The sequence below is a fragment of the Monodelphis domestica genome, chromosome 2 (assembly GCF_027887165.1).
Source record: "Monodelphis domestica isolate mMonDom1 chromosome 2, mMonDom1.pri, whole genome shotgun sequence".
Taxonomy (NCBI): Eukaryota; Metazoa; Chordata; class Mammalia; order Didelphimorphia; family Didelphidae; genus Monodelphis; species Monodelphis domestica.
In genome coordinates this window covers 410,352,172-410,374,851 of record NC_077228.1, presented here as the reverse complement: position 1 = coordinate 410,374,851, position 22,680 = coordinate 410,352,172, and the positions used below count along the sequence as shown (strand labels likewise).

The 22,680-nt window shown below is 36.9% G+C and overlaps 1 protein-coding gene across 4 annotated transcripts in view; it reads left to right on the top strand.

Annotated features, from left to right (window-relative positions):
• The window catches only part of AHI1 (Abelson helper integration site 1), a 278,473-nt gene that overhangs the window by 109,409 nt on the left and 146,384 nt on the right, over positions 1-22,680 (top strand). For all 4 annotated transcript variants that reach the window (XM_007484594.3, XM_007484595.3, XM_007484597.3 and 1 more), the window contains one exon: positions 15,615-15,732. In XM_007484594.3, coding sequence (XP_007484656.1) covers positions 15,615-15,732 — 118 coding nt within the window. The remainder of the gene's footprint in view (positions 1-15,614; positions 15,733-22,680) is intronic.

Below are 22,680 nucleotides of genomic sequence, written 5' to 3'. Positions count from 1 at the left end.
CCAAGACCTGTAGATGATGAGTGGAGTGTCCTGGTGAAAAAAAGCACATAGGGCAGTCTGGCTGGATTATAGAGTATATGCAGGAGGAAAGAGTGCAAAAAGACTTGAAAGGTAGGGATGGTCTAATTTTGTAAAGAGCTCTACAGAATCAATTTAAAACATCGATTTAAAAAAAAGGCATATTTTGCCACTTTTCAGTGTTGATTTATTGGATTATCAGTTTATAGCCATCTATGATGACATGAGGTAATTAAGTTTTCATAAAATATAAATTATGTCAGGCCAATTAATTTTTCTTCTGTGATAGTGACAGATCACAGAGGGTAACAATTGAATTTATCCTGATTTTGTTAGTTTTTTCTAAAGCATACAATTTTTTTTTCTTTTCTTTTTTTTTTTTTAAATATATTTTATTTGGTCATTTCCAAGCATTATTCGTTAAAGACATAGATCATTTTCTTTTCCTCCCCCCCCCCAACCCCCCATAGCCGACGCGTAAGTCCACTGGGCATTAGATGTTTTCTTGATTTGAACCCATTGCTTTGTTGATAGTATTTGCATTAGAGTGTTCATTTAGAGTCTATCCTCTGTCATGTCCCCTCAATCTTTGTATTCAGGCAGTTGCTTTTTCTCGGTGTTTCCACTCCCATAGTTTATCCTTTGCTTATGAATGGTGTTTTTTTCTCCTGGGTCCCTGCAAGTTGTTCAGGGACATTACACCACCACTAATGGAGAAGTCCATTACGTTCGATGATACCACAGTGTGTTTGTCTCTGTGTACAATGTTCTCCTGGTTCTGCTCCTCTCGCTCTGCATCACTTCCTGGAGGTTGTTCCAGTCTCCATGGAACTTCTCCACTTTATTATTCCTTTTAGCGCAATAGTACTCCATCACCAACATATACCACAGTTTGTTCAGCCATTCCCCAATTGATGGGCATCCCCTCATTTTCCAGTTTTGGGCCACCACAAAGAGCGCAGCTATGAATATTTTTGTACAAGTCTTTGTGTCCATTATCTCTTTGGGGTACAGACCCAGCAGTGCTATGGCTGGGTCAAAGGGTAGATATTCTTTTGTCGCCCTTTGGGCATAGTTCCAAATTGCCCTCCAGAATGGTTGGATCAGTTCACAGCTCCACCAGCAATGAATTAATGTCCCTACTTTGCCACATCCCCTCCAGCATTCATTACTTTCCTTTGCTGTTATGTTAGCCAATCTGCTAGGTGTGAGGTGATACCTCAGAGTTGTTTTGATTTGCATCTCTCTGATTATAAGAGATGTAGAACACTTCTTCATGTGCTTGTTAATAGTTTTGATTTCTTTATCTGAGAACTGCCTATCCATTTCCCTTGCCCATTTATCAATTGGAGAATGGCTTGATTTTGTGTACAATTGATTTAGCTCTTTATAAATATGAGTAATTAAACCTTTGTCAGAGGTTTCTATGAAGATTTTTTCCCAATTTGTTGTTTCCCTTCTGATTTTAGTTATATTGGTTTTGTTTGTACAAAAGCTTTTTAGTTTGATGTAGTCAAAATTATTTATTTTACATTTTGTGATTCTTTCTATATCTTGCTTGGTTTTAAAGCCTTTCCCCTCCCAAAGGTCTGACATGTATACTATTCTGTGTTTACCCAATTTACTTATGGTTTCCTTCTTTATGTTTAAGTCACTCACCCATTTTGAATTTATCTTGGTGTAGGGTGTGAGGTGTTGATCTATTCCTAGTCTCTCCCACACTGTCTTCCAATTTTCCCAGCAGTTTTTATGAAATAGTGGATTTTTGTCCCAAAAGCTGGGATCTTTGGGTTTATCGTATACTGTCTTGCTGAGGTCGCTTTCCCCCAGTCTATTCCACTGATCTTCCTTTCTATTTCTTAGCCAGTACCAAATTGTTTTGATGACTGCTGCTTTGTAATATAGTTTTAGGTCAGGGACTGCAAGGCCCCCATCATATGTGTTTTTTTTCATTATTTCCCTGGATATCCTTGATCTTTTGTTCTTCCAAATGAACTTTGTTATGGTTTTTTCTAAATCAGTGAAGAAGTATTTTGGTAGTTCAATGGGTATGGCACTAAATAGATAAATAAGTTTGGGTAGGATGGTCATTTTTATTATATTGGCTCGTCCTATCCATGAGCAGTTAATGTTTTTCCATTTGTTCAAGTCTAGTTTTAGTTGTGTGGCGAGTGTTTTGTAGTTGTGTTCATATAGTTCCTGTGTTTGTCTTGGGAGGTAGATTCCTAGGTATTTTATTTTGTCTAAGGTGATTTTGAATGGGATTTCTCTTTCTAGTTCTTGCTGCTGAGCTGTGTTGGAGATATATAGAAAAGCTGATGATTTATGTGGGTTTATTTTGTATCCTGCAACTTTGCTAAAGTTGTTGATTATTTCAATTAGCTTTTTGGTTGAATCTCTAGGATTCTTTAAGTAGACCATCATGTCATCCGCAAAGAGTGATAACTTGGTCTCCTCCTTGCCTATTTTGATGCCTTCAATTCCTTTATCCTCTCTAATTGCTACTGCTAGTGTTTCTAGTACAATGTCAAATAGTAGAGGTGATAATGGGCATCCTTGTTTCACTCCTGATCTTATTGGGAATGCATCTAGTTTATCCCCATTGCAGATGATATTAGCTGTTGGTCTTAGATATATACTGTTTATTATTTTTAGGAATGACCCTTCTATTCCTATGCTTTCTAGTGTTTTCAATAGGAATGGGTGTTGTATTTTATCAAAGGCTTTTTCTGCATCTATTGAAATAATCATGTGATTCTTGCCAGTTTGCTTGTTGATGTGGTCAATTATGTGGATGGTTTTCCTAATGTTGAACCAACCCTGCATCCCTGGTATGAATCCTACTTGATCATGGTGAATGATCCTTCTGATCACTTGCTGGAGTCTTTTTGCTAGTATCCTATTTAAGATTTTTGCATCTATATTCATTAGGGAGATTGGCCTATAGTTTTCTTTCTCTGTTTTTGACCTGCCTGGTTTTGGAATCAGTACCATGTTTGTGTCGTAAAAGGAGTTTGGTAGAACTCCCTCTTTGCTTATTATGTCAAATAGTTTGTATAGTATTGGGATTAACTGTTCTCTGAATGTTTGATAGAATTCACAGGTGAATCCATCAGGCCCTGGGGACTTTTTCTTAGGAAGTTCTTTGATGGCTTGTTGGATTTCAATTTCTGATATGGGATTATTTAGGAATTCTATTTCCTCTTCTGTTAGTCTAGGCAGTTTGTATTTTTGTATATATTCATCCATTTCTCCTAAATTGGTGTATTTATTGCCATATAATTGGGCAAAGTAATTTCTAATGATTGCCTTAATTTCCTCCTCATTGGAGGTGCTGTCCCCCTTTTCATCTTTAATGCTGTGAATTTGCTTTTCTTCCTTCCTTTTTTTAACTAGATTGACCAGTACCTTGTCTATTTTGTTTGTTTTTTCAAAGTACCAGCTTCTTGTCTCATTTATTAAATCAATAGTTCTATCACTTTCGATTTTATTAATTTCTCCCTTAATTTTTAGGATTTCTAATTTGGTTTTCTGCTGGGGGTTTTTAATTTGATCGCTTTCCAGTTTTTTCATTTGCATTTCCAATTGATTGATCTCTGCTCTCCCTTGTTTGTTAATATAAGCATTCAGGGATATGAATTTACCTCTGATTACCGCTTTGGCTGCATCCCAAAAGGTTTGGAAGGATGTTTCGCCATTGTCATTTTCCTCGATGAAATTATTAATTGTTTCTATGATTTCTTCTTTAACTAAACGGTTTTGGAGTATCATATTGTTTAATTTCCAATTGGTTTTAGATTTGGTTTTCCATGTACCATTACTAATCATTATTTTTATTGCCTTGTGATCTGAGAAGGCTGCATTCATTATTTCTGCTTTTCTGCATTTGTGTGCTATGTTTCTGTGACCTAATGTATGGTCAATTTTTGTGAATGTGCCATGTGGTGCTGAGAAGAAGGTGTATTCCTTTTTATCCCTATTTATTTTTCTCCATATGTCTATTAATTCTAATTTTTCTAAGATTTCATTCACTTCTTTTACCTCTTTCTTATTTATTTTTTGATTTGATTTATCTAAATTTGATAATGGTTGGTTTAAGTCTCCCACTAGTATGGTTTTATTGTCTATTTCTTCCTTCAATTCTCCTAGTTTCTCCATTAGAAATTTGGGTGCTATATTATTTGGTGCATACATATTGATTAATGATATTTCCTCATTGTCTATAGTCCCTTTTAACAAAATATAATTACCTTCCCTATCCCTTTTGATCAGGTCTATTTTTGCATTGGCTTTATCAGATATCATGATTACCACTCCTGCCTTCTTTCTATCAGTTGAAGCCCAGAAGGTCTTACTCCATCCTTTAATTCTGACCTTGTGGGTGTCAACCCGCCTCATGTGTGTTTCTTGAAGACAACATATGGTAGGGTTTTGGATTCTAATCCATTCTGCTATTCGTCTACGTTTTATGGGTGAGTTCATCCCATTCACGTTCAAAGTTATGATTGTCATTTGTGGACTCCCTGGCATTTTGATTGCCTTCCCTAATTCTAACCTTTTCTTCTTCGGCTCTACCTTTTAGTCCAGTGATTTACTTTGAAACAGTCCCCCTTGTCCCCTCCCTTGATGTTTCCCTTTTTAGTCCCTCCCTTTTTGTTCCCTCCCCCTCCCCCCTCTCTTACCCTCCCTTTTTGTTCTCCCTCTCCCCCTCCCCCCCTTGGTTTTCCCTTCTCCTTACCCTTGTTGGGTAAGATAGAATTCAAGATCCCAATGGATCTGGAGGTTTTTCCCTCTCAGAGCTGATTTCCCTGAGATTGAGGTTTAAGTAACCCCCCCCCCCCTCTTCCTCTCCTTCTTATAGGAGTTTTCTTCCCCTCCCCTTCCCATGTGAATCTTTGTGTGAGAATGATTATTCTATTTGGTCTTTCTTTACCCCCTATTTATACATTACATTTTCCCCACATGTTAGTATACATAGGTTGATATAAATGTAGTCCTTATAGAAGAGAGTTTGAGTAAAAGAAGAAGATAACATTTTCCCCTTTCCTTAATATTTACCTTTTCAGGTATTCCTTGCTCTTTGATTTTCGGTATCAAACTTTCCACAGAGCTCTGGTCTTTTCTTTGCAAAAAGTTGGAAGTCTTCTATTTTGTTGAATGCCCATACTTTCCCTTGGAAGTATATAGTCAGTTTTGCTGGGTAGCTGATTCTTGGTTGGAGACCCAGCTCTCTTGCCTTTCTGAAGATCATGTTCCATGCCTTACGATCATTCAGAGTAGAACTTGCAAGGTCTTGGGTGACCCTGATTGGCATTCCTTTATATCTAAATTGTCTTTTTCTGGCTTCCTGTAGGATTTTTTCTTTTGTTTGATAGCTTTGGAATTTGGCAATTACATTCCTGGGAGTTGTCTTTTGGGGGTTTAGTGTAGAAGGTGTTCTGTGAGCTCTGTCAGTGGCTGTATTGCCCCCTTGTTCTAGAATCTCTGGGCAATTTTCTTTGATTATATCTTGTATCACCATGTCCAGTTTGGTGTTTATTTCTGGCTTATCTGGGAGTCCAATTATTCTTAAATTATCCCTTCTCCCCCTATTTTCCAGATCTATCACCTTGTCGGTGAGATATTTTATGTTCTCTTCTAATTTCTTGGTATTTTGGCTTTGCTTTATTGATTCTTGCTCTTTTACACGATCGTTGTCTTCCAGCTGCCTGATTCTGGCCTTTAAAGCCTGGTTTTCTTTTACAGTTTGGTCAAACTGGTTTTGTAGATGCGTGAATTTCTTTTGCATTATTTCCAACTTTTCCTCCCAGAAGGCTTCCATCTTTTTGGTCATTTCTGATTCAAATTCTTCATAGGTTTGTGGAGAGTTTCCATTTCCTTTGGAAGGTTTTGGAGCATTTTCTTTTATATTATCTTCTGTCTGCTCTGTATTTTGTATTTTGGCTCCATAGAATGTGTCCAAAGTCGCCCCTTTCTTCTTATTTTTCTTGGTATTTTGGGGCTTCTGTGGTTCTGTGGAGTTTGTCATCTCTGAATGTGGAGGATTAGTTTTTCTTGTCTCTTTCTGGTGTTCAGAGGCAGTCCTGGGCAGATAGTTCTATGGGCTTTCCCTGGGTTAAACTGAATATGCCTCACTGGAACTGGAATGGAAGGGTCGGACCACGAGGCCACACTCTCCCCCCGGCTCGCTTTCCGGAAGTTGCCTTCAGAATCGCTGGCCGTGAGGCTGTTTCGTCGGCCTGCGGGGGGATGGGCTGCCGCTTCCCCAAGCTCCGAGAGCACAGACTTTCACTGAGACTTGGATAGCAGGATCCAGCCCGTGAGGCTGTCTTGCCCGCCCTGAGGGTTGCTGTTGTTTTGACCAGCTCTCTGCAGCGGAAGCCCCAGGCAGTAACTTTCACCGGGACTGTAGAAGGCCCTGAGGGTTGTTGTTTCCGAGGACCCTGCTCTCTGAGCCGGCCGGGCTGCGGCTTCCGGGAGCCTTGGACTCTGCGCTCCTACCCCTGAGGTCCGAGTGATCTTGGGTTCTGGCTTTTAAGGGGAGCCGTACCTTTTGAACCGGGTCCAGGTCCAGGAGGAGGGTTCCCAGGGTCTGTGCTGTTGATCGTTTTGAATTTCGGCGCCTTAGGAGCTTATCGTTTGAGATTGGTCGGGAAGGGTTTTCCGGAGATCTGAGCTTTAGCTTTCTCTAAGCCGCCATCTTAACCGGAAGTCTAAAGCATACAATTTTTTGAACAGCTATGGGAATATGTTTTTAATTGTACCACCATTACAGTGAGCTTATCTGAATGGGGCCAGAGAGAGAGAATTAGATAGTGTCTCTTTAGACTTTGTAAAAGTTAAAAAAATTAAATCTCAATAATAAAAATATTATATTTTAGGAGATTTATTAATGATCATTAGAAGTAAAGCAATAAAAGGGATACAAAATTTAAAAAAACATTTTCTCATGGCTAATTAGCCTGTTCAAAATCCCCACAATTACCACCACCATCCTTGCCAGTAAACCAAAGAGGCTGGGAACCTCCACATCCCTACCTAATATCCTCTGTCTACAGGAAGTACATAATGACAGGAAGTCAGTGGGCTCCCAGGAAATGTAGTTCTATTTTAGGGTAATGGATTTTCAATTATACATTCCCCTCTGATGATCAATTGGGGGGGCTAGTCTCCTCAACTTGATCATTTAATATGATCAACTTTTAAATTATAGTAATTTGGGGATAAAAGGGAAAAGAACAAACCAATGATTGCTAGGCACATTGACAAGAAGCCAGTTAGGGGGCAGTCCTGTTTTCCATAAATTATACATACAAAACAAATGCATTCAACCCTACACAATTCAAATCAACACATCCCAAAGTTCACTCAGGATCTTCATGGTGCAGCATGTTGTCTGTGCAAACATCTTTATGTTGCCTTCTCCAAACAGTTCACTTTCTAGATTCGGATAGGTAGCATGTTTCTTATCCTAAAATTACTCTCAAAAGAATTTAAACTTTGCATTTTAGAATAATAATACAACTTTTCTTCAGTATTAATTAGGTGAGATATTTCAGGATTATTAAAATTATTGCTGAAAAGAAAATAATAAAAATCAGAATGACTGAACATTTGGAAACTTGTTTTTATATATAATGGGATAAAATTATTTTTGTATCTGTCACAATAATCTTAGGAATACAACAATAGCAATAAAACCTTTATTTATATATAAAACACTTCCTTGAACAAACCTAAGCATTCCAGGGTAGTGACTCCTTTAAATTCACACACTAATATTCAGTAGCCAATCCAGATCTTGAACCTCCTCTATTACTTTTACCACACCCTCCTGTCAATTTTGTGTAATCCTATTAAACAATGAAATGGAACAAGATGAAACCAAACAAGAAATTCAGGATAATGGGGGAAAAGGCCAGTCTGAATTAGTGAACAGATAGAATAATTTAACTGAGGGAACATGCTTCCCAAACTGTTTCTAGTAAGGGTCCATTGGGTGTATAGCCGAAATTTGTCTGTAATTGGTATCCATTTGTCTTTCTCACTGATTATCCTTTTCCATTCCTTCCCACTTTTTGTTCCTAAAGCAACATTTTCATTATATCACTACCAAAAAAAAAAAGAACCTTCAATGGATTTTTATTGGTCAGATCCAGACTCTTCAGCCTGATAATTCAGATTTCTGCTTCCAGTGGCCATTACCATTCCTTTTACTTTATCTTTCCTTTTTTGGCCATACTTTTTTACATGGCCAAATGCTTTGCCTCAAAGAAGCCGAACTCAGATTCTTTGCTCATTCTACTTCTCTACCTGTATGCCATTTATTTCACATGGAATGATTCTCCCATTACAAATTTTATTTTATACTTCATTTAATGAATTCAGAATTGATTGCCTCCAATTTTTTTTTTTTACTAATAACACCATTACACAATGATCCTTCCCTTATTTAAATTGGACCAGTACTTCTACATGGCATTTGTACAGTACATCTAAGATCCTTTGAAACTCTGCAAGGGTTTAGTCATTCCTCCTGAATTATATTTTCATACTTCTCACTGCCACCTTGACTTCTCCACATGGATGTCCAATCTATATCTCATTCTTAGCATGCCTAAGCTGAAATCATTACATATCCTGCTAAATGTTCTGTAATAACTAAGTTAAATTCCAGTCCTTAATTTCTATAGATTTTATTAATATTTAATTGAATAAGAGAAGGCAGACAGAGAGAAAAAGCCTATTCTAACTAACCATGTGGGTGCTCTCCACAGCTACCTTAGCCACCTTCCTTTCATTGTGCCCTGAGAGAATCAAGAGCCCACGTCCTGGAACCCCCTCTTATATTCCTTCCTTTTTATCCTGGATCAGTATCCCAGTATTTTACAGCTCAGGTGCCTAGGTCACTGCCCCATGACCCACCCTCCATGACATGATATAGGTGGGACTCCAGTGCATGATCCTGGGAGAGGGCTCCCCTCACACAGTTCCCATGCCCCAAACTTCCTATTTTTCTTCATGCTACCACTGTCTTCTCAGTAACTCAGGTTTAGAATCTCAGAATCATTCTAGATACTTCCCTTTCCCTCATCTTCCCTATCTAATTACTTGATAAGTCCTGTTGAGTCTGTTGTCACCTCTCCTTTAGCCTTCTCTTTTTTGACAAAGTTTTTGTCAATTTTTCTGCCTGGACTATTAAAATAGTTTTCTATTTGATCTCCTCCCCTCCTTTTTCTCCTCCAACTCTAATATCCTCTATATGGCTTTCAAAATAGGGTTCCTAAATAGAGACCTGACAGTGTTAGTGCATTCCTCAAAACTTATCCATGGCTCCTTGTTCTCTAGGATAAAATACAGATTCCTTTTGTTGATATTAAAATGTCTGTTTCATTCACAATATTTGTTTGCATCACTACACTTTGCACTCTTAAGTTCTAGCCAAACTGAACTGCTAGCAGCTCCCTGAACTGGACATTCCATCCCCTTCATTGGTGTTGATATTGACTGGGGAAATATATATTAAGGAGAAGACTGTGTGGAGGGAGATCTAGGTCAATAAAGTTCAGTCAGGCTCAGGAGTCAGAGAACATGTGAGAGCCTCTGCTCCTCTTACTCTCTCTTCTCCTCTCCTTTTCTCACATCCCTTCAACTCTCATCTCCTCTTGTCTTGTCTCATCTCTTCTCTTCTCTCTTCTTCTTACATCCCTTCTCCAGTGAGCTCCTGTCCTCTCTGCCATCTCTCTTCTCTCCTCTCTTACCTCCCCCTCCTCTCCTCTTTCTTCCTTTCCTTCTCTCCCCTCTCTCTATTATATGTCCATATATATATACCTTTATATTTTTTAAACCCATATCTTCTATTTTAGAATCAGTACTGGGTATTGGTTACAAGGCAGAAGAGTGGTAAGGGCTAGGCAGTGGGAGTTAAGTGACTTGCCCAGAGTCACACAGTTAGGAAGCGTCTGAGGCCAGTTTTGAACCCAAGACCTCCCTTCTCTAGGCCTGGCTCTCAATCCACTGAGCCACCCAGCTGTCCCCTACACCTGTATAATTTTCAAGTCCAAAATGAAGTACTTCTTATAGTCCAGACCCTGTTCTAAGCTCTAGGAAAACAAAGAAAGATAAAAATAGGCTTTGCCTAATACACGTATAATCCAAATTGAATTGCTTGTTAGCTCTGGAATGAGGGAAGGATCAAGGGAGTGTAAAAATTAAAATTAATGTGCAATAATAAAAAATAATATATTTAAGGGATTTATTAAATGATCATTAGCCAAATCAAATGCCCACCTTACCACCACCAAGCTTGGGACAGGAAGTAAAGAGGTGGGACCCTCCACATCCCTGCCTAATATCCCTTCTCTACAGGAAGTACATAATGACAGGAAGTCGGTGGCCTCCGGGGAAATGTAGTTCTTTTTTAGGGTTACAGATTTTCAATTATACAGGAGGGAGATGATACGGATCCTATAACTTCAGAAGACTTCTATAGAAATTTGTTATTAAAATGAAAAAATCCAAATCTTTAAAAAAGAGGTAAAGTGACTAATCTACTACCCCAAGGCTGGCCTAGACATGCACAGAGTTATAGGTTAGATGGCTCAACACGTCCCAGCACAGAGTACCACCAGAGTACCTCTGGAGTGCTACTCCAGAGAAGATTTGGTTCCCACCCACATTCAGTGCCTGCTCAGGATGTCTAACCAAGCGAGAAAGTGGGAGGGAATCCCATGTTGTGACTCCTCTCTGTAGCTGGCTCTGCCTCCCGGCCTCTGTCTTAGAAGAAATGTTGTCTGAAGCCCTCAGATCGTAACTCCATCAGAGTAAGAACCCTGTCTCACAGAGCTCCACATCCTCCTCAGTACCCAACACACGCCTCATCAACAGAAGCATTTGCAAAACCTTAAAGAGCTCTCTGAATGTCAGCTCTTCATGTGAAATATTGTTGTTCGACTGAATCCAGTTGAATTGAATTGGCTGTTCATGCAGGGAAAATCCAAAGCCAAGAGAAGACCTGATCTAATTCCCATAATCCTGATAGAATTTAAAATTTGATGCAACAAAGTGATAAAGCAAAGTTCTGTTAAAAAAAAAAATAGAACTCGCCGTCCTGGAGCTCCCGCTCTCATTAAAGAGATGATCTATAAACCACTGGGAACTCACAAGATACAGGCTAACCCAAGGCAGTCACAGAGTAAAGGCTCTGAGGGGGCTGTGAAAAGCCTCCCACAGAAAGTGTGCTTTTAGTTGAGTTTTGAAGGAAACCAGGAGGCCACGACTAGCAGTGGGGAGAGCATTCCAGGGCTGAGAGTGAAGCAAATGAAAAACGGGGTGGCGTCAGGGATGGTGAGTCATGTAGAAAGAACAGCAAGGAGGTCAGCATGCTTGGGTCATGGAGTCGGGGAGGAAAATGTAAGATTGGAAGGCCAGGAAGGGGCTGCTTTTTGAAGAACTTTAAAAGCCAAGCAGAGGATTTAAAATTTGACTCATGAGGGTCAACCTGCTCAGAAGGACCCAGGTTCAGATCTCCTAGCTTCGGGTCCAAGCCATTTACTCAGCTGCCCTGAACTTCAGTTTCCTCATCTTTAAAATGAGGAGGTTCGACTAGATAGTCTTTAAGTCCCTTCCAGCTACAAATCTGTGATCTTATAAGCAAAAATAGAAATGTTTAGAAACAAGATAATGGACCCACCAAACTAGAGGCTCCAAAACAAAAAATGAATCTTTCATCGTTATTATTCTGTTTTATGCCCAGACATAACTGCCATTATCTGAGATACCTCTAGTTGTTATTAACATAACTAATAATGAGTCATCTTTATTATAATAATATAGTAATTTGGTGGATCCCTCCATCCCAAAAAATATTATTAGAGGACATGGACACATGGCGGACAGGAGGGAATGTTTCTTAGAGCTGCACTTGTGACTGCACTGTTTGGTGAGTTCCTACCCCAGGACTACCATTTAATGAACTGCTTTGGGTTAGCCATCCATCCCGATTTCTGTTCTCACTCCACACCTGGCTCACCCACCTCCCCTCCTTCCAGTTACTCCCTTTTGTTTATTGTTTTCCCCCATTAAAATGTAAGATATTTGAGTATAGGGATTGTCTTTTTTGTTTGTTTGTATTTCCAGCATTTAACACAGTTCTGAAACATAAAAACTTAAATACTTTTGCAATCTGCCTCCAGATTGATGAAATCACAGAGTTATCTACCTGTTTGACTAATTATAGGATTAACGACAAATTTTTATTAAACTTTATGATGAACAAAGTACAACGGATCCTTACAATATCCCTGTGAGTTATGCAGAGTGAATATTATTATTCCCATTTTAAAGATGTGAAAACAGTCTTTTAGAGGCCAAATGAATTGACAGTGGTTGTGGGGCTCATAGGTAGCCCTCTACTCCAGGCTTCTGATTCCAAGTTTAATGTATTGCTCTGTTTTTCCCATCTAGGTTTCACATCAAAATGTTATTTCTGTCAATACCAAAAATATAATGCTAAAGGAAAAAAAATTGGAATGATGAATTTTAAAGGATATCAATAGAGCCACCAGGTTTTAAGGGATAATTTAAGAAATACTTCACTACTTAACTTCAGGGATAGTTTAAAAGCACTTTGAGATGTTCTTGAAATACAAACTTTTAAAAACATCCCTAACTCAGGTGAAACTAAAGTACAAAACAAAATCATTCAAACCTAATTTGACTTGCAAGCATATATGAAAATTAGGATTATATATCTCACAAAGGTTATAAAACTTGTATAACCAGTAAAAAGGAAAATTATTGTTGATAACTTGTCTCATCTTGATTTAGGCCATTTTATTTAGTCACATGGACAATGCCTTTTTTAAAACATGAAAATGAGCTCTCCCAGAGAAGGAATATTTGCATATTTTTCATGGACTGCTCTGCTCAGAAGGAAAAGACCCAAGCAGCTTTGTTCTAAACTTGGCAAAGTTTCTCATGAGTTCTTTTCACTTTCTTTGTTTTATGAAATCCATAAAGTTTTTATACTCTTAGTTTTACTCAACAAGAGAGCTTTGTAGCAAACGGCCTTTGACAGACTGTGGTTTCTGCATGAAGCAAGCAGAGAAGTGTGTTGGGAAAAGAGGGTAGATTGGTGTAGGCTATCTTAGCCAACCTTGCTGTTGTTAAATTATTAAGCAATTCCTTTCCACAGCATCTATTTCAAAAATAGATATTGCTTCACTCTATTTAATGAGCATTATTATTTTTCTTCCGCTACATGAAATCATGAAAAAGTATAAGTAGGCTTTTTTGTCCTTCTATCTTTCTCATTTGAAGCTTCTGTAATAAATAACCCTAATCCTGCACCTGAGAGATTGAATTATCCACTCCTTTATCATGCTACTAGTTACTTTATCCGCATTTAAATGGGCTTTTAAGTAACATGTCAATAAAGAAGAGAAGTGTAAAAATGCCTAGAAAGAACATGTAATTGCAGTGTTTATTTTTCAAATAACAGCAGTTGATTGAAAAAGAATGGTAATCTTTCTGCTTCTATAGAAAAGTATAAGTATCTTCTGCTTCACATTTTTTAATAAGCTTTTTAGCGTGGGTAATTTTCTGAAAGGGAAGGCTGAAAAGCAGACTTTTTATTTCCCCCGTGTATGTACACCTGTTCTTTTGCACTTGATTTCAAAACACAATGTTTGACATGTAGGATGAAAAGTTTTCAGGAATACAGAAGTAAAACTGAAAAATGAGTCTAAAAAGAGAAGTGAATTAAATACTTAAAGTAGTAAGTAGGCCATTTTCATTGTTATTAGTGCTCTCATAAATCTAACAAGATAGCAGTCATCTATCCATACAGATGATCTTCTTTAACCTTCTGCTCTAGGTTGACCCAAAGTTTCGAAACATGGTTTTAAAAGACTTAGTACTTCGTTTAAATTTACTTGTAGTATTCTAATCTTAAAATGTCATATTTCTAAATGGCAACTTTAGAACTTATTCTAATAAGCTTAGAATGCAATCTAATCTTATCTGGCTTTGAAGAATATGAGAAATCTATCTAATAATGATTTTAACATGTTTTTCTTCCTGTAGTTGTATTTAAATGAAACATCATCACATATGACTGTAGGTAGTACAAGTGTAGGTTTTCGGGTTTTTGTTTGTTTTTAGAAATGATTGTGGAAATAAAACTTTTTTTTCTAATAAAAAGTGCTCAAATTTCATGTTCCTGAAGATCTCTTTCCTACTTTGAATGCAAAGACTGTTTATGATAGCTACAGGGAATATCACAAGCATCTTTTTGTATAAAATCAAAAAAATGTTTTAAAGAAAGTCACAATATCTAGGGGCCTTAGGGATCATATAGCCCATTATCTTCTTTTACAGAGAAAAATATTGAGGCAGAGTACTCAAGGGTCACATAGTAGTACCATAATCGAGATAGGATTCCAAACCATTTCTTCTGACTCCAAATCCAGTGTTGTATTCATTATACTACACAGCTTATTTATTTATATTTTTAATAAATGATTGAAACCCGTTCATACAAATTAATATATAAAAGAAAGACCATCTTGACAATTCTTAGGTTTTTTAGTGATATTGTGGCAATAGGAAAACAAAGTAATCCAAAAATAGCTAATTTTTAAAAAATTAAGTAGATTTGCAAACTAAAGAAGTAGATAATGAATTATTTGATAATTTATGAACCATGAATAGTGTAGATGATCCTGTAAGGTAAAGGAAACCTATAGTATAAATTTACAAATAAATGATTGATGAATTGTTTTGATTTTTTACAAATAAGCACGTTGTTGTTTTTATATCTTTTTCATTCTTAAACTATAGTAGTTTTCATAAAGTAAAATAACCAATTTCTTTATGAAAATTTAAGTGTTATACTATTTCACATATGTTATTTTTAATGCTATGTTAAAGGAGAAGACTTGTATGTATTACTATATTGTCAAAGAATGTACATAACAACCAAGATGATAGTGTATTTTATATATATATATATATGCATATATATTACTATAAGTGTTTATTATGAAGTCTCTAACTTTGATCCACAATATTTTGGTAAAACTTTGCATAAATGTGAGTTTGAATGCTTATTTTGCTTGATAGCAGACATACTAATTCTCTAGATTTGCAAACCCTTTCTTGATTATTGAAAGCAAAACTCATTTTATTTTTTTCTTCCATTTCAATCTTACTTACAATTAACATTTTACTTTAACCCTGATATTAGCAAGGATCCTGACTGTGATAAACAGACTTTGTTTTAATAAGTAGTGAAACTTTACTTTGGTTTTGTTATATTTCTACTATAGCTCCTTACCTCCCTTAATAATGTTTTGTTTCTATATAGCGGTCATTTGATTGAAAGTCATAAATTGTTCATAATTTCAAACTCCAAAAGCTTCCATTCAAAGAAGAAAAAGATTTTTTAATTGATCGTTTTGGTCAATAGCACTAGTTTGACCTTCCTTGAGTCCTAATCTCTATATCGTACAGTAGCTAATATTTCGCATCTAGTTTTTGCATCAGTAACCCAGGAAATTACACTTTTAGTTTCTGATTTGCCTTTCCTATTACAGGCCAGCTCAAATCTCATGCTTCCTGCTCCATCATTGTTCTCACCACACTCCAAGTTCAGACTGTCAAACACGATGGGCACTCATTTGATTCCTCAGCATCCTTTTACTACTCAGTGTGGTAAGCCCATTTCTTATTTTGGTCATTTCTTTTATAGTTCAGATGTTTTGTTACTTAATGATTAATATTTTCATTTCCTCAATGAAAGAAAAAAACTTATTTCATAGTACTATGGTGATTAAGTTTTAGCTTCAACTTTAGTTGATAAGAGTAGATCACCGAATTCTAACATCCTTTTTTTCCTTTAGTTTGAAATTATTGTTATTTTAATTACTAATTCTAGGTAATTTTAGCTGTAGATTCTCTAAACTTACTGTAGTCATTCAAAATGTTTTAATGGAAGAAAAACATGAGTTATGGATGCATATAAACTTCATTTATTTGAGCAACCATTTACTACTTAAATAAAGTATATAAGTGTGTCAGAATTGAAATATATTAGTAAGTTAGCAAAATATGCAAAAAAGCTAGTTAAGAAAATCAAACTAATCATCATATTGAAAAGTATGTCTTGCAAATTCTTTTCATGTTAGTAATTTAAATGTATTTGAATAAGGCTTTCAAAGAATGCAAAGAAAAAGGCATCAGGGTGGAATATTTGTTTTTAGTATTGTGTTTTCACTTATTTTCTGTCTCTTATCTCCTGTGATTGTAGAGCAATATATTCTTCACCTTCATTAAATGTATCTCTTCAGAGAGGCCCTTTCAAAAGATGAATTAGTAACATCTGGAAATAATCATGAAAGTAGTTTAGTTTTTCAACACCTTTTTGACAAATAGTAAATGATAAAGAAAAAACACTATCTTACTGTAATTTTTCTTAGTCATAAAAATACAGCCTTGGTAGGAGTTATATGTCATGTCTTTACTGTTGAAGAAAAAAATGTGGTTTCTTTAAATTCTGAATATTGAAAATTAATTTATAAAAATTCTGATAATCTTTTTCATATGCCCAAAATTTAGAAGCTCATGTTTCATTCTATATTATGGGGCCTTTGAAAGGCTCTGAAGATTGTGAGCCTGGCAATAGTAGGCATTTAATAAATGTTTATTCATCGATTGTATTATTTTCAGAGTAATATTTTACAAAATCTAATCTGTCACTGATCTCCAGTATTCTGATAAAAGGGAGTAGAAGTTTAAGACACTTAGAAAACACTTGGAATATGGTAATGGTGCTAGAAATTCAAAAGAAAGAATGAGTCCTTGAAAAGCTCCAAAATGACAAATCAATGAAACTTGATTATTTATTGAATATAAGAGAGTAATAGGGGTGAAGGATGGATAGGAGACAAAGAAATTAAGTGGCAAGACCAGCGACTTTGGATTAAGATCTAGGTTCAAATCTCACCTTGGTACTTAACTCTGTATGACTTTCAATGAATTACTTTGGATCAGATGGCCTCTAATGTCCCTTTTATTTCTAACTCAATAATATTTAGATTCTAAAATTTTAGTCTTGATTGATACTAGGCAAAAAAAGGGTACCTCGGCAGAAATAGGGAATTCTGGAGGAGAGCTTACTTAGCCAAGTTCCCACAGGTCTTATTTTCAAACCTGTAGGCCATTTTGAAATCTAACTTTTAAATGTTAATGAAAATATGTTAAATATACCTAATTTATGGTTTTCACAAGTATCAAATGCTTAACTTTGTGACATGCCCTATTTCCACTTTTAGTTGGAGTCAAAATAATATAAGACCCAATAATTGTGCACATAAACACCTAGTCCAGGGGGTTGTCCATCTAGATTTAGTTTCAGTGCTTTATTTATCAAATATGGTAAAACACTTATTAATGCACTTAGTCCAGTGACCAATACATAGTAGGTTCTTAATAAATATTTCTTTCTTTCTCTCTTTCCTTATTTATATGAGCACATACTCCTCAGAGTAAATAGTACTGATAAGTCTTAATATATTTCCATGATCATTTCTTCAAATATATTGATGGAGTAATAAAAAAAAATCAAGATTTCTTGAAAGCTACAATAAGAAGATTATGGGATTTGTGTCATTTTTTGCCACATAGGCATAATTTTAGTAATAATTTTCTAACATTTTTCAATCTGTATTCTCTCCTTCTTTCTCACCCTTTCCCCCTCGCCATCAAGGCAGGCATTATGATATAGTTTGCACATATGTCATTAAAAATACACATTTCCATGTTCATCTGTTGTGAAAGAAGACACATCTCACATTAGAGAAAAATTCATGAAAGAAATAAAGTGAAGAAAGGTATGCTTCAGTATACATGCAGACTCCATTAGTTTCTTCTTTGGAGACATAGTCTTCTTTGTCATGGAGTCCCTTGTAGTTGTCTTGGATCCTCCCCTTGCTGATAAGGATTAATGTTCCTAATTACAATTTACATGAGAAAATGCTGCTTAATGTTCATGGCTTAATTTCTTTGTGCTTTAGGATTAGTAAGATTCAGAAACATAATGCAACAAATAGCCTTCTGAAGTATTGATTTAACATGATTTCTCCCTTCTTTCAAGGAGATGGATCCATTCACTATTACACCCAATAAATGCTTTATAAGAGAGAGCGTATTATATAGTAAACAGCAACCTGGACTTGGATTCAGAAAGTCCTAGTTTAAATCTTGGCTTCTACACTTTCTCACTTTGTGCTTTGAGGCAAGTCTCCGAAGCTCCTGGTACCTAAAGTAAAATCAGTAAGACTTAATCTACTAAATAAATCATGGTCTGCATTGGTAGTGGAGATCCCCAAACTGATAAACAACAAAGCAAAAATTTGGATAAAGATTGTGCTATTTCTTAAATTACTCAAGAAAAAGTGTTGCTGTTGCCCACAGTGAAGATTTTTTGTTCATCTAACAGAAGCTATTCTTTCAATCAATCGCCAGTTCTACAATGTACAACAGTTTATATAACCCATATAAAGGAAAAATCAAGCTTTTTTTTGTTTTGGAAGGAAAAGAAAAGGATTATTTAATTGCTTTTAATAATCATCTTTCAATTCTGTAATAAATATTTGAAATTACATGTTAGAGCCATATGGTATATACATTTAAAATTCATTTTTATCTTTATATCCTTATTTTCAATATAGCTGCTCTTACTCTGTGAAGCAGACAGAACATAGTCTTAGAATGAGCATGAAGTAATGAGTTAAAATTTCTTATGCTCATCTTATGTCACCAGCAAATGGTGCAGCGGTTGTTTTCTGCCAAACTCTAAAATCCGCCAAGGCAGGAATTATACATATCCACAAAGAGATCAGAAATATAGAATAATGTAGAACCTGATAAAAATGCTTAATCTCCTTTTGCATCTCTACCATAGTGTCTCATGAGCAGGAATAATCTCATGACAGAGCATTCTGGGTTGTTTTGTAAGTGTCCTTTGCCAGTCGTGTACCACACTTTGTAGTAGATTGGTCTGGCCTTCTCCTGTCACCCTACGAGCTATAGCAAAGCAAGTAGGCAAGAACTCATCATATCCCTCAAAGCCCCAACATGAAGTGACTGAGGATTCTCAGCCTTTACAGAAATGTTATAGGGAGGTGTCAAAGATACAGGTAACTGGAACTGGAAAAGAAAACCTGAAAAACCAAGGGAGTGAGTGAGTAAAAACTTGCCTCAAAAAACAGATAAACTAAGATCATAAAGACAGAAGGAAGAATGAATTAAAACTCAATAGCCCAGTATTTTATAAACTCCAAAAGATAAACTATTTTGAGGGAGAACTCTCTATTTGGCAAGAACAGCTGGAAAAACTGAAATGCTCTTTGACAGAAATTGGGTTGAGCACAGCTCCTTATTGTATATACCATAGTTACCTAAAAATGTTCCTATGATGTAAATATAATGTCACACTATAAAAAATTTAGAAGAAAGAGAGATCAGGCACCATTTATATCTATAGCTAGGGAGAAAATGCTCAATCAAAGAAAGGATAGAGGAGAGGAAAAAAGATAAGTTAGATAATCCTTATGATGTGAAACCTAATAATTTCTGCAACCAAAAACGTCACTGAAACCAAGAAAACTTTCAGTTGTAAAAAAATCTTTGTGTCCGACTTCCTTGAAAAGGGTCTGATAACCTAGGATATGTAGGAATTAGCCAAAATATATGACAAAACCATTCTCCAGTGTAGAAGTGGCAAAAGGACATAAATAGTTCACAGAAGAAGCTTAGCATATTGGCAAAGATAACAAGAGAGCAGAATAGTTAGGATATGAAGGTATATGGGTGGATATATTCATTAATTTACTCTTGATAAAACTGTATATTATTCTAGTTATTCTTGAAAGCAGCTTGGATTATGCATGAAAGCATTGTGAATAAAATGTCTGAATACTTTGATTCAGAGATGTCACTGCTTTATGTAAATGTCTCAAGGATGCCAAAATAGTCAATGCATTACTTATTTCTTCAGAAAGACTAGAAACAAAATAGATGTCCACTGACTGGAAAATGGATAACAAATTTGTGGTATATGAAGATTATTTATTTGATACTATCCTGCTGTAAAGAAGAATGAAAATATTTATGAGGGGCATCTAGGTGGCTCAGTGTATTGAAAGCCAGGCCTAGAGAGGGCTTCAGACACTTCCCAGCTGTGTGACCCTGGGCAAGTCACTTAACTCCCATTGCCTAGCCCTTATCACTCTTCTACCTTGGAACCAATGTGAAATGTTGATTCTAAGTCAGAAGGTAAGGGTTTAAACAAACAAACAAAAAAATGTGTTAACTCATATAGAGAGGCCCAAGCTGTACAAAAATGCAAGTAGAACAACAAAAAAGACCAAATACTATGTCCTTCTAATGATCAAGTTTGGCCCTGGAAGATATATAATAAAATGAAGTCTTCCTTCATTGCTAAAATATGGGGATATGAGTAGAGAAATTACAAATACTGTCATATAATTGTTGTGTTGGTTAGTTTTCTCTGAAGAAATGCTTTTTTCCTCTTTTTTCATTTTTATTGTACAGAATGACTTACTGAATCAGTCAAACCACAGAATTGGTTAAAATATACAGAGCCTCTCATTGTCGAGATCTCTACTTTTGACACTGGTAGGACAGAGATCCTAGTGAGGGGCTTAGAAAGTGCCCTGGAAATAGCTATGGCTGACTTGGTGAAGCACAGTTAGTCCCCCAGCCCAGGGGAGTCAGACTGGCCCTGAGACTCAACAAGCAGAGACCCTCCCCCTCTGTGCTCTGCCCCTCAGCCTTCACAGCCAGGCCCTCTGCACTTCCCCACCCATCCTTTACTGCTAATCAGCCTGAGAGCGAGAGAGAATCCAAATCAGCCTTCGAAGAAGACAGAGTGTGAGGCCCACACGAGAGCTGTGACAGATCGACTCCTCTCTGTTGCTGTCTCCGTATTAATGAGAGCAGATTGTCAGAAGAGCATTAGGGTAGTAAGGACTGTGCAATTCCTTTTTTTAACCCTTACCTTCCATCTTAGAATCAATACTGTGTATTGGCTCCAAGGCAGAAGAGTGGTAAGGGCTAGGCAATGGGGGTTAAGGGACTCGCCCACGGTCACACAACTGGGAAGTGTCTGAGGTCAGATTTGAACCCAGGATCTCCCCTCTCTAGGCCTGGCTTTCCATCCACTGAGTCATCCAACTGCCCCAAAGACTGCATTTCTTAGACTAACTCTCAACATTATTTTAACTCTTGGCTCTCTTAACATGCAATATTTGTACAATGACCAGTGAAAGCCTTTTAGAATGCTGTTATCTCTATAGTGTAATGAATCACCAGAAGGAGACATGAATTAGTCAGACAGTGAACATTTATTTAGCATCTCCTGTGTGCCAGCTACTGTGCTAACTAGTCCTTATCTCGTTTCTTGAAAAATATATCTACACTTGATGCCTACAGTCATTTTCCTTTCACTCTCTTTTAAACCCTCCTCAATCTAGTTTCTGATGTTATCCTTTGAACCCAGTGAACTAAAACTGCTTTCCCCAAAGTTTCCTGTACTCTCCTATTCACCAAAGCTAAAGACGTGTTCTGAGAAAATCCTGCTCCTCCTGACCTCTCCGGAGCACTTGTGCCGCTGACCTCTCTCTTTTCCTGCAGACTTTGTCAGCTTACTACTATTCTTCCCACTCGGTTCTCCTCTGGTCTTCCTGCTCTTTCCTTCCACGTGTACACTCTTTCACCTGGAGACTTTCATGGGCCCTCATCGGTTCCATTATCTCTAAATGTCCGTCCTAGAGCACTAATCTCTGAATGGGTGAACTGCCATTCGATTTTAATATGCTATAAAGCTGAGAAAATAGACCCAAGGAACCGTAGTAAGGGATGTCTTCTTGACTGCCTTTGTTAAAAAATAGTACTATCTATCTTTGTCTTCTTTCTTTTGGAATCTCTGTTTTATCAGGTTCCTTTTATGTGTCATCTTCCTTCATTAGAATCTAAATTCCTTGAGGACAAAGACCATCCAACCATAGTGTTTAGAGTTGTCAAATCAACCAATATTTATGGAGAAGCTTACTGTATTCCACGCACTTGTGCTAAGCCTGAAAAAATAATGGGGTGGGAGGTGGAGGTGGAGGCAGTCAACATGGGACATTGTAAAGAAAGCCTCGCAGAGTCAGGAATAGGACCTCCTGGAGACGAATAAAGACGTGAAGTCAGTTAGAGGGAGAGGCTGCAGGAGAGCAGGAAATGAAAGCATACTTTCAATGTGTGAAATCCAGGGTTGGAGGGAGTTTCCAGGTTGAAATTTTTTCTCTAAAGGTTCTTTTGAGCTTCCTTCACCAGAAGACTTCTTCAGCAAGCTTTGTCCTAAGAAGCTGAAGAATTTTGGAGGTGTTTGTTGATGTTCTAGCATGGGCGCCACTCTTGTGGTGCATTGCCCCTTCTTGTAATGTGTTTCTGGCCATAAAATGAGGCCCTGGTGGAGAATTTCTTGAGGTACATCCAGAATGTGAGGATTCAGAAGATAAGTCTTCATAAGTCTTTTGAGGCACACCAGGAAAGTGAGGCAGGGCAACTTTACATTATCCTCATAGAGACTTT